Source organism: Scyliorhinus canicula, chromosome 5, assembly GCF_902713615.1.
Source record: "Scyliorhinus canicula chromosome 5, sScyCan1.1, whole genome shotgun sequence".
NCBI lineage: Eukaryota > Metazoa > Chordata > Chondrichthyes > Carcharhiniformes > Scyliorhinidae > Scyliorhinus > Scyliorhinus canicula.
In genome coordinates, this window is record NC_052150.1 from 92,533,417 (window position 1) to 92,546,541 (window position 13,125).

Consider the following 13,125-nt stretch of genomic DNA (forward strand, 5'->3'; position numbering starts at 1 on the left):
TCTCGAGGTTTTCCCCATTTCCGACATTCCCTCTAAATGTATCCATGAGGTGTATCTGCTATCCTCTCAGTTTTAATTTCTGACCTCCTTACTGCCTTTTTAGCTTCTTTGCTAGCTATAGTGCCCTGCCTTCATCCCTCTCCCCTTTTAAAATAACTTTTACCCTCTGCTTCTCAAAAAGAACCTACCTGTCCTCGCCAACCACAGTTCTATTGGTAATCTTTCTTTCTAAGGTCCTTGAACATGTTCCCATCTCCTTCGCTCAATGCTTTTTTAAAAATATATATTTTTATTAGAGTCTTATCATTTTTACAGATAATGGAACAAATTTTCAAAACACAACTGGTTCAATTCAGAACAAAATATTTCTGTACAGGTAAGAACAGAGAAAGATAGTGGGTTGGATTCTCCATCCGTCCACAGCAGTGAGATTCTCTGGTCCTACTGCAGTGAATGGGACATTTGGCTGAGCACAAAATTCCCTGTCTTCGCTAGCAGCGGTAGCAGAGTGGATTCGCAACAGAGAATCCTGGCCAGGTTCAATTCAGCACAACAGTCCTTAAGAACTAGTGTCTCCATTTGTAGATCAGATCAATCAAAAAATGGGGAGGGGGAGGGGAGAAAGAGGAGAAGGACATAGAAACATGACAGAATAACATATCAAGGTGCACATCTTAAAGTATACCGAGATCACGACTTTTAATGTGGCTCAAAGGAAACCTTGCAGGAGCAGGTCAGACAAAGCGGAGCCTAGAAATTTGAGATGGGGTCCCACAGTTTATGGAATGTACCAGACTTAAAACGGAGCACAGACGTCAGGAATTCCATAGGAATACACTCCAATAATAACAATAATAATAATCTTTGTTAGTGTCACAAGTAGGCTTACATTAATACTGAAATGAAGTTACTGTGAAAATCTACTTTATGACTATTTTCTGGCAGTCATGGCTATTTTATGGCAGTTTTGAATCAAAGAATACTTGTCGCTAATACAGGAGCAGAGGACATTTTTCCGATCTGCAAAAATTAGGATATTATACAGCCTTTTTTCATGAACATCAATAATTCTCCTATGTGGAAGACCCAGAATAAAGAATCAAATTCCAAGAGCCTGCCAAGTACCCTCTTAAGCTCCTGAACCACATCAGATCAATAGGATCTTGACACAGGTCCTTCAACAGTGTATATATTCACCCTCGACTACCAGGTACTTTAGGCACTATAGGCACTACGGGGATGTAGCAGGATCAAACTTGTGTCTCAAACTTGGTGTGATATATAAACGGTTCAGGATCTTGAACTGAGTCTCCATCATTCTATTACATACCAAACATTTATATCTCCCATATACTACTCCATGTCTCTTCTTTCATATTTGTTGCCATCTCGCCTTCCTAAGACTGAAAGTAATCCAATATACCAGCACAGGATCTATAGAACAAAGAACAAAAAAAATTACAGCACAGGAACAGGCCCTTCGGCCCTCCCAGCCTCCGCTGATCCAGATCATTTATCTAAACCTGTTGCCTATTTTCCAAGGATCTACTTCCCTCTGTTCCCCGCCATTCATAGATCTGTCTAGATGCATCTTAAATGATGCTATCGTGCCCGCCTCTACCACCTCCACTGGCAAAGTGTTCCAGGCACCCACCACCCTCTGCATAAAAAACTTTCCACACACATCTCGCTTAAACTTTCTCCCTCTCACCTTGAAATCGTGACCTCTTGTAATTGACACCCCCACGCTTGGAAAAAGCTTGTTGCTATCCACCCTGTCCATACCTCTCATAATTTTGTAGACCTCAATCAAGTCCCCCCTCAACCTCCGTCTTTCCAACGAAAACAATCCTAATCTACTCAACCTTTCTTCATAGCTAGCACCCTCCATACCAGGCAACATCCTGGTGAACCTCCTCTGCACCCTCCCTAAAGCATCCACATCCTTCTGGTAATGTGGCGACCAGAACTGCACGCAGTATTCCAAATGTGGCCGAACCAAAGTCCTGTACAACTGTAACATGACCTGCCGACTCTTGTACTCAATACCTCGGACGATGAAGGCAAGCATGCTGTATGCCTTCTTGACCACTCTATCGACCTGCATTGCCACCTTCAGGGTACAATGGACATGAACTCCCACATCTCTCTCTACATCAATGTTCCCCAGGACTCTTCCATTGACTGTATAGTCCGCTCCTGAATTGGATCTTCCAAAATGCATCACCTCGCATTTGCCTGGATTGAACTCCATCTGCCATTTCTCTGCCCAACTCTCCAATCCATCTATATTTTGCTGTATTCTCTGACAGTCCTCCTCGCTATCTGCAACTCCACCAATCTTAGTATCATCTGAAAACTTGCTAATCAGACCACCTATACCTTCATCCAGATCATTTATGTATATCACAAACAACAGTGGTCCGAGCACGGATCCCTGTGGAACACCACTAGTCACCCTTCTCCATTTTGAGACACTCCCTTCCACCACTACTCTCTGTCTCCTGTTGCCCAGCCAGTTCTTTATCCATTTAGCTAGTACACCCTGAACCCCATACGACTTCACTTTTTCCATCAACCTGCCATGAGAAACTTTATCAAACGCCTTACTGAAGTCCATGTATATGACATCTACAGCCCTTCCCTCATCAATTAACTTTGTCACTTCCTCAAAAAATTCTATTAGGTTTGTGAGACATGACCTTCCCTGCACAAAACCATGCTGCCTATCACTGATAAATCTATTTTCTTCCAAATGTGAATAGATCCTATCCCTCAGTATCTTCTCCAACAGTTTGCCTATCACTGACGTCAAACTCACAGGTCTATAATTCCCTGGATTATCCCTGCTACCCTTCTTAAACAAAGGGACAACATTAGCAATTCTCCAGTCCTCCGGGACCTCACCCATACTCAAGGATGCTGCAAAGATATCTGTTAAGGCCCCAACTATTTCGTCCCTCGCTTCCCTCAGTAACCTGGGATAGATCCCATCCGCACCTGGGGACTTGTCCACCTTAATGCCTTTTAGAATACCCAAAACTTTCCCCTTCCTTGTGCCGACTTGACCTAGAGTATTTAAACATCCATCCCTAACCTCAACATCCGTCATGTCCCTCTCCTTGGTGAATACCGATGCAAAGTTCTCATTAAGAATCTCACGCATTTCCTCTGACTCCACGCATAAATTCCCTCTTTTGTCTTTGAGTGGGCCAATCCTTTCTCTAGTTACCCTCTTGCTTCTTATAAACCAATAAAGGGGTTTGGGATTTTCCTTAACCCTGTTAGCCAAAGATATTTCATGACCCCTTTTAACCCTCTTTATTGCGCGTTTGAGATTTGTCCTACTTTCCCGATATTCCTCCAAAGCTTCATCAGTTTTAAGTCGCCTCGATCCTATGTATGCTTTCTTTTTCATCTTAGCTAGTCTCATAATTCCACCCGTCATCCATGGTTCCCTAATCTTGCCATTTCTATCCCTCATTTTCACAGGGACATGTCTGTCCTGCACTCTAATCAACCTTTCCTTAAAAGACTCCCATATTTCAAATGTGGATTTACCCTTAAACAGCTGCTCCCAATCCACATTCCCGAGCTCCTGCCGAATTTTGTTATACTTGGCCTTTCCCCAATTTAGTTAATTTAGTCTTTGTCCATGAGTATTCTAAAACTTACAGAATTGTGACCGCTATTCTCAAAGTAATCACCGACTGAAACTTCAACCACCTGGCCGGGATCATTCCCTAATACCAGGTCCAGTATGGCCCCTTCCCGAGTTGGACTATTTAGATCTTAGAACATAAGGGTCTCATAAAACTTGTTAATTAACTATTTAGGCTCTGCAGAAATCAGGATTTCTTTCACTGGGGAAATAGAAAAGTCAAGATGCAAAGTTAACTTGTGAAGGATAAAGGGCTGGATTCTCTAGTCACCGACGCCAAAATCGTGTTCAGCAATCGGCCAGAGAATCAGGGGCGACGCCGCTTTCGCGATGCTCCGCCCCCTGCATCTTTGCAAACTCTCCGCGCGATGTATCGACGGCCTCTGGACGTTGCCTGAGGCCCACCCCCCGATGCTCTACCCGCGACCGGCCGAGTTCCCGATGGCGTCGGTCGCGTGTGGTCTCATCCGTCGGGAACTCGGTGTGGCGGCTGCGGACTCAGTCCAGCACCACCACAGTCGGGGGAGGGCTGATCCACAGGCAGAGGGGACTTTATTAGAGGCTTGGGACACTGTGGGGGGATGGTCCGGGGCGAGCGAGCCAGCCAAAGAGGGAACACTATTTCACGGGCTGGGTCCACGAGCGGCCTCTGCCATGTAGCACGGCGCGGCTGTTGCAGGTCGCCACCGTGCGCATACACGGCAACGGACCCGGCAATTCTCTGGGCTGTATCGACTGCTAGAACCGGGTGCTCTACACTACCGGCATGCTAGCCCCCAGAAGAACGGAGGTTCGGTGGCTGTTTTCTGCCATTTTTTCCGGCGTAAAACGTCACCCTTCCCACGCCGACAAATATGGCTTCATGAAGGAAATGCAGCAATGGATTTGTTAATGAGAAATTATCTTTAACTCACTTGACTGATCTTGGAGTAGGAGAGAATGGGGGAATTTCTACCCTGCACTCACACTAAAGAATTTGTTAATGCTTCTTCTTCTCACCCTTCCATCTCCAAAGTTTCACAACTCATTCTTTGTATTCTTTTGTTCTTCATCTGCATCCCATTATTCAGTGAGCTTCCATATACATGCCAAGAGCACCCAGTACAGTGTCTCCACTGATATCGTCAAATGCTCAATTTTTTCCCCAATAACCCAACTTGCATCAGTGTAAGATTCTTCCAGATAAACATATAAGCACAAGTCTCTCTGATTTGTGACTTGTAAATGGTGGGCAGGATTTGGAGAGTTATGAGGTGAGTACAGAATAACCTGCTGTTGTAGCCACAATATTTGTATGGCTGGTCAGTTCAGTTTCTGGTCAGTGGTAACTCCAGGATGTCAATTGTGGGGAATTCAATGATCATGATATCATATGTAGAGAATTGAATTGGCTGAAGACTGGCATCTGTAATGCGAGGACCTCAGGAGCAGATCAATGTGGGTCATCCCCATAGCAATTCTAAAAAGGAAAATGGATAAATATTAACAGTATGGAAAAGGCTAGGACCGTAGGATTAAGTGAATAACTCTTTCAGAAAACTGTTGTATGCATGAAAAGCCAAATAGCATCTTTCTTTACTCTAAAATCCTATAAGAGTTCTCAACGACTCTCCCTTGGACTGATCTGTTCCCTGTAAGCTCATGTATTTGCTTTGGCCTTGTTCCGCACTGTAACCAATCAGTTTGTCGATGGACCATTTGCCAATGTACTCTGTCGATTATTCTTTTTTGTCGAATATGTACGTCCTGCATACGTTCCCTTGGTCGCAGAAAAATACTTTTCACTGAACTTTGGTACATGTGACAATATATCAAATCAAATTTTATGCTGTTAAAATATTGATGTAAATGTATTATTGTGAGTAAAGTTAGGAATAATCAGGCCTACAATTGTAAGGGAAACCGGGGTGAGCCTACACCACATGAACTGCAGCAATTCAAGAAGGCAGCGCGCCACTGCTTGAGGGCAGTTAGAGATGAGCAATAAATGCTGGCCTTTCTAGTGATACTCATATCCAGTGAATGAATCAGAAAAAGGGTCTGAAATTGAGTGAGGTTGGGAATTTTCAGGCCTGCAATTGTGTAATATGTAAAGTTTCTGTGAAATGTTAATTTTATCAGATATGCGTAATCCTGAATGGTTTTGATCTGAGAAGTAACCTTTCATTTTCCCCACTAATTTACTTTCTTTTCTTTTGTTCTTAGGTTGTTTGATGTATGCACTGTGTCTCGAACGGACCGAGAGACAAAATTGACTCTTGTTTTCGAACATGTTGATCAAGATTTGACTACCTATTTGGAGAAAGCCCCAGCGCCAGGAGTGCCCCCAGAAACAATTAAGGTATAAAGAATAATTCTTCGTACAATAGGTTCAATATTTTAGATCATTCAAAATAAGTGCTATGTGAAAGGTTGGCAGTAAGGTATGATACATTTAGGGCGGAATTCTCCGCTCCCCACGTGGCGTGGGAGAATCGCTGGGGGCGCCAGGGGGGGCGTAAAAAATGTCGGGAGGCCCTCCCACAATTCTCCCCCCCCCCCGCTCGGAAAAATCGCTGCTCGCCGTTTTTCACGGCGAACTGCGATTCTCCGAGCCCGATGGGCCGAGCGGCCGGCCCTTCACGCCTGTTTCACCACGGCAGCAACGAAACCTGGTCGCTGCATTCGTGAAACAGGCGCCAGATGCCCGTTTGGGGCATCTAGGGGCCCGATTGGGACGGGAGCACCACGACTGTGCTCTGGAGGGGACAGGCCCGCGATCGGTGCCCAAAACGGACGCACTCTTTCCCCTCCGCCGCCCGGCAAGATCAAGCCGCCACGTCTTGCCGGGCGGCTGAGGAGAAGGACGGCCACCGTGCATGCGCGGGTTCGTGCAATGGAACCGGCAACCCGCGCATGCGCGGATGACTTCACATTCTTGGCGTGACGAGGTCGCTGCCGAGAAAGACGGAGGCCCGCTCATAGCCCCCAGGGTGGGGGTGAATTAGGTGCGGGGAACGGGCTCCGAGGCCATCGTGAACCTCGGCCGAGTTCACGACGGCCTTCACGAATTCGGCCCCCTGCGGAGAATTCCACCCTTAGTCTCCTCACAATGCAAAGATTTTGTGGATTGTTCTTCCACATTATGGGAGTTATTTTGATTTGGGTGATTATGTATAATGTGCAGTAATTGACCAGTTACCTGTTTTACATTTCTCACAGTCGAGAAGGAAATCTAACAGGCATTTGATCTGATATTATCCATTTCACGGTCACCCAGATTCAAAATGAGCTCTAAGAACAGAAGTAGAAGTAATTTTTAAATAAAAAGTGTGCATGTGTGGATTTCTTGTGGCATTGCATACAGTGAAATTGAAGGATGTGGTACTTTGTAACAAAGTAATGTCCAAGTCAGGTGGAACAGAATTTCTATCTTTTGTTTGATCCTCTTCCATTTCCCCTCCATTTCTTATCTACCCTTCAACCCTCATTCTCCTATTTCTCTTTTCCCATACACCCCCAATCACCAGCTCACCCAATTGGGCCCTCGAAGCCTACTTGGCCAAATATGATAGTTGTTTCCTGTGTACAATGAGATGGACTAATCATGGATTGGTTACAGAAGGAGGCCATTTGATCTATCGGTCTGCAAGTGCAACTCTCCTAGTCCCACATCCCTGTTTGGTAAATATTTTCTTTTCAGTTAATTATCCGATTATCTTTTGAAGACCTTGATTGAATTTGCCCCTACCCCACACTGACGTAGTGCATTCTGGATCCCATTTGATGCATGAAAAGGTTTTTCTTCATGTTGCCATTGCTTCTTTTGTCAGCCACCTGAAATTAGCACCCACTGCTTCTTGATCATTCTGTCAACAAGAACAGTTTCTCCCTATCTACTTTGTGTAGAGAATCCCGTCGCCAGAGAACAGTGCGCTGCCGGGAAACACGCAGCTGAGGGGCCAGAGAATCCAGCCCTTTATTGCATTAAAGGTGTTATATAAATACAAGTCATAGTTAATGTAATAATTGACATTGACATCCAGAACAAAAGGAATAAACTTAAATTAGAGCTTGGTTGTTTGAGAGTGAAATCAGAAAACATTACTTCTTCACACTAAGAATAATTAAAATCTGCACACCTTTTTCCAAAGAGTAGCTGAGGCTCGGACATTAAAAATGGCAAGACTGAGATTGATGGAATTTGCTTCGTCTGGGATATTCAGGTTTACAAGCATTTAGAGAGGCAAGGACTGATTAGGGACAGTCAGCATGGCTTTGTTAGTGGAAAATCATGTCTCACGAATTTGATTGAGTTTTTTGAAGGGGTAACCAAGAAGGCAGATGAGGGCAGTGCAGCCAACGTTGTCAACATGGACTTTAGCAAGGCCTTTGGCAAGGTACCACATGGTAGGTTATTGTATGAGGTTAAATCTCACGGGATCCAGGGTGAGGTAGTTAATTGGATATAAAGTTGGCTTGATGACAGAAGACCCTGTCATCAAGCCAATTTTGGTTGTAGAGGGTTGTTTTTCAAACCGGAGGCCTGTGACCAGCGGTGTGCCTCGGGGATCAATGCTGGGTTCACTGTTATTTGTTATTTATTTATATAAATTATTTGGATGAGAAATTAGGAGACATGGGGCGAAATTCTCTGACCCCCAGCAGGGTCGGAGAATCGCCTGGGGCCGCCGAAAATCCCGCCCCCGCCGTGGCAGAGATTCTCCGCCACCCGGGAAGTGGCGGTGGCGGGAATCACGCCACTCCGATCGGCGAGGCCCCTGCGGCGATTCTCCGGCCCGCGATCGGCCGAAGTCCCGCGCTGGGAGGCCTCTCCCGCCGCCGAGGTTTGAACCACCTCTGGTGGCAGCGGGATCGGCGGCACGACCGGGCCCCCGGGGTCCTGGGGGGGCCGCGGGGCGATCGGACCCTGGGGGGTGCCCCCACGGTGGCCAGGCCCGCGATCGGGGAACGAGCCAGTGCTCAGGGGGCACTCTTCCTCCTCCGCCGCCGCCACGGCCTCCGCCATGGCGGAAGCGGAAGAGAAACCCACAGCGCGCATGCGCCGGTGGTGACGAAAGCGGCAGCTGGCCGCTGACGTCACCGCCGGCGCATGCGCGAACCGGCGAAAGCCTTTCGGCCAGCCCCGCTGCCAGGCGGCGGGCCTGAAAGGCCGCTGGCGCCGGTTTTTGCGCCAGTCGGCATGGTGCCAACCGCTCCGGCACGGGGCTAGCCCCCAAAGGTGCAGTATTCTCCGCACCTTTGGGGAGGCCCGACTCCGGAGTGGTTGGCGCCACTCCCCTACGCCGGGACCCCCCGTCCCGCTGGGTAGGGGAGAATCCCGCCCCATGGTTAGTAAGTTTGTGGATGACATCAAGGTTGGTGCCATAGTGGAAAATGAAGAAGGTTATCTAGGACTGCAACGGGATCTTAATCAATTGGGCCAGTGGGCCGATGAATGGCTGATGGAGTTTAATTTAGATAAATATGAGGTGATGCATTTTGGTAAATCGAATCGGGGCATTACCTACTCAGTTAATGGTAGGGTGTTGGGGAGAGTTATAGAACAAAGAGATCTGGGGGTACAGGTTCATAGCTCTTTGAAAGTGGAGTCACAGGGCAGTGAAGAAGGCGTTCGGCATGCTTGGTTTTATTGGTCAGAACATTGAATACAGGAGTTGGGACGTTTTGTTGAAGTTGTACAAGACATTAGTACGGCCACATTTGGAATACTGTGTATAGTTTTGGTCACTATTATAGAAACGATATTATGAAACTAGAAAGAGTGTAGAAAAGATTTACTAGGATGCTGCTGAGACTTGATGGTTTGAGTTATAAGGAGAGGCTGGGTACACTGGGATTGTTTTCCCTGGAGTGTGATCTTAGGGGTGACCTTATAGAGGTCTATAAAATAATTCAGGGCATAGATATGGTAGATAGTCAACATCTTTTTCCAAAGGTAGGGGAGTCTAAAACTAGAGGGCATAGGTTTAAGGTGAGAGGGGAAAGATACAAAATGGTCCAGACGGACCCTTTTTTCACAGACAGGGTGGTGAGTGTCTGGAACGAGCTGCCAGAGGCAGTAGTAGAGGCGCGTGCAATTTTGTCTTTCAAGAAGCATTTAAACAGTTATATGGGTAAGGTGGGTATAGAGGGCTGTGAGCCAATTGCGGGCATTTGAGACTAGCTTAGTGGTAAACACTGGGCAGCATGGACAAGTTGGGCCGAAGGGCCTGTTTCCATACTGTAAACCTCTATGACTCTATGACTCTACAGAACAAAGGTAGATCAATGGAGTTCTGATGTAGATCTAAAGTGATCAATTGTTATAAAACCTTTAAAGAGCTATATAAATTCACTTTTTTTTACATTTAGTGTTAAACCTTTATTGAACCCAGAAGTGCCAATGTTGTTCATTTGCTACATGGAGCCCTTCATCATTTCTCTATATCAGCAGAATATTAGCATTGAGCACCTCAGTTGCCTGTGTCATTTACAGATAACTGAACAAAGTTAAATGGAAGAAATGTGCTGAAGCAGTCACTAATGATACAACTGAAGTAAAAGTGTTCTGAATACAAACACTAGTTTATTTTTGATTTAGAGGCACAGATTTTCTCCTAGCTGATTTAACATTTTTACCCAAATTCAGCAAAAAGAAACTCTCAAATGAGAGTACCTGCTAATAAGCAAGTGTGCAGGGCTGATTCAGAAAAGTGAGGAGCAATGTTTAGCGTGAGGCATTGCAAATGCACAACTCCAAATTTTCAGCAATCAATATTAATGAGTAAAAGTTAGAAATAAGAAATAGGAGTTGGAGTCGGTCGTTTTTGCACATTGAGCCTGCCCCGCCATTCTATAGGGTCATGGGTGATTTTCTACTTCAACTCCAACTTCCTGGTCTATCCTCATATGTGGTGTTTGCCTTAGTACACAAAACTCTGTCTACACCTAGCTTGAATATATTCAACACTGAACATCCACAGCTCTTCAGGGTAGACTTTGACGGCATCTTCCAAACCTGCGACGATTACCACCTTGAAGGACAAGGGTAACAGACGCGTCCGAACACCATCATGTGCAAGCTCGTCTCCAAGCCACATACCATCCTGACTTGGAACTGTACAACATTCCTTCACTGATGCTGGGTCAAGATTTTGGAATTTTCTCCCTATCAGAACTGATGGCATATCTACATTACATGGACTGCAGCAGTTCCAGAAGGCAACTTGATAGCACCCTCTCGCGGGCAATTAGGGATGGCAAACGTATGGTGGCCCATCAAGCGATGTCCACATCTTGTGAAATAATTTTTTTAAAGTTCCAAAGTATTCAACCATTTGAATAAATAAGTTTCTCCTCTGTTCTAAGTGGTCAGCCCATTATGTTGTGACTGGCTACGTGTTCTAGATTCCCCAGGCAGGGAAACATTTTCTCAGGATCTAACTTGCTAAGCCCCTTGAAAAAATTATATGATCAAATTCGATCACTTCTCATTCTTCTAAACTCACGATCTGTGTACACATGTATTTTTTCATTTTGTGGATATTTCATATATAGACTTATAATGTACAAGACAGCATCTGTAGGATTATAAAAATGTAATGATGTGCACACAACAAGTACTGTTCCATACTTGGCATGCTGATTGTCATATAGATGAGGAAATAAAATCATACATTTTTTAAAAGTTCTGATCAAATGGGGTTAATTTGGCTGTGGGCAATTGTACAAAATAGGTGATTGAGAGCGATGTCAATTAGATTGCTGTATCACATTGAAGCTTTCTATTTATTAAAAAAAGTATTTTTTAGTGAAGTGGTAGATAATGGTGAGGCCCCATTTATTGCCTATCTCTAATTGTCAGGAGAAGGTAGTGATATTCTTCTACTTGAACAGCTACAGTCCTTATTTTGATGGTGCATCCACAGTGATGTTGGGTAGCAGATTCAGAGGTATTGACCCAGTAACTATGGGGGCACAAACACTGATTGAGTTAACTGTCTGACCAGGATGTTGTTGAACATCTCAAGTGGTGCTGTTGCTGGATCCATCCAGATGAGTGGGGACTTTTTCATTGCAGTCTTGACCTGAGCCTCATAGATGGTGGGGAGGTGTTGAGAGATCAGGATTTGAGAAACTCATAGGTATCTCCCCTCTGATCTGTTCTTGTAACCATGGTGCTGATATTGCTGGTTCAGTTGACCTTCTGGTCCGTGGTGACCTCAAAGTTGAATCATAGGGGAATCTACAATGGTGATACTTTTTAAGGTCAAGGGCAAGTAGGAAGGCACTTTCTTACTGAAGATGGGTCTTTAACTGGCACCTATGTGATGCATAGGCCTTCCATGATCATGATCGTCATATCAAAATCAGTTATCACATGAACAGTAAACTGCTCAATCTGAGATTACTCCAGGTAAAGCCCAAGATCTCCAACTTTAACATTATGATCAGCACCAAGAAAACTGAAATAATGTACCAACATGATCGAGGAAAGCCCTATTTTGAGTGCACTGTTTCAGTCCATGACCAGAATGTATCAACAGTGAAGAAGTTTACTTATTTCGGCAGCATACTCTCAAACTATTCATATTGATGATGTGATATGTGTAAGAATTGCAAAAGCAAGTACAGTTTTCAGCAAATTTCAAACATCAGCCTGAGAATGAAGAAGAGTAAATCTGCCTACAAATGTCTATGGAGCAATAGTCCTGACCACTGTGTACTACACATGTAAGATTTGGCTGTGTATCATGAACACGTGAAGAAGCTCAATCACTTTCATTTGAGCTATCTTCAGAAGCTTCTGAAGATCAGCTTGAAGGACAAAATACCAGGCACTTAGGTGCATACCTGAGCTGGCATACCAAGCATTCACGTCATATTGAGACAGTCACAACTGAGTTGGGCTGGTCATGTAGCCTGAATGCCTGACATTTGATTACCAAAATGAATCTTTTATGGAGAACTTGGGTCTGGAGTTCGCTCTCATTGTGGTCAAAGGAAGCACCATAAGGAGACTCTGAAAGCTGGGATTTCTGGGAGAAGCTCACCCAGGATCACTGCACCTCGTGCAACCACCTAACAAATGCAAAGCTCCTTCAAAAGCAAGTACTTATCAGAGGCAGAGAGTAAATCCCAAGCCAGAAACTTGTCCAAATCTCAAACATCAGCAACATCCTGTCCTATTTGCAGCAAATCTTTTTGGGCACAGATCAGCCTTCACAGTCTCCTACATACCCCCTGGAACCCTAACTAATATAGTCAACTTTGCCTTGAAGGATGAACAAAGAAGGAACGCTGTGATGCATATGGTATTTGGCATTTGCCAGCCAAAGCCTGAATGTTTTCAGGCTCTTATTATAAGTTGGCATGCGCCAACTTCATTATCAGAAGAGTGCTGAATGTAGCTTGACACATTGGAGTTGCCAGTTAACAACCCCACATCTAACCTTATGATAGAAGAAAGGTCATTGGTGAGA

General features: G+C 45.0%; 1 protein-coding gene across 11 annotated transcripts in view; it reads left to right on the forward strand.

Moving 5' to 3' along the window:
* cdk6 (cyclin-dependent kinase 6) overlaps positions 1–13,125 on the forward strand; it is a 352,894-nt gene that overhangs the window by 107,228 nt on the left and 232,541 nt on the right. For all 11 annotated transcript variants that reach the window (XM_038797366.1, XM_038797367.1, XM_038797362.1 and 8 more), the window contains exon 3: positions 5,867–6,002. In XM_038797366.1, the coding sequence (XP_038653294.1) occupies positions 5,867–6,002 (136 nt within the window). The remainder of the gene's footprint in view (positions 1–5,866; positions 6,003–13,125) is intronic.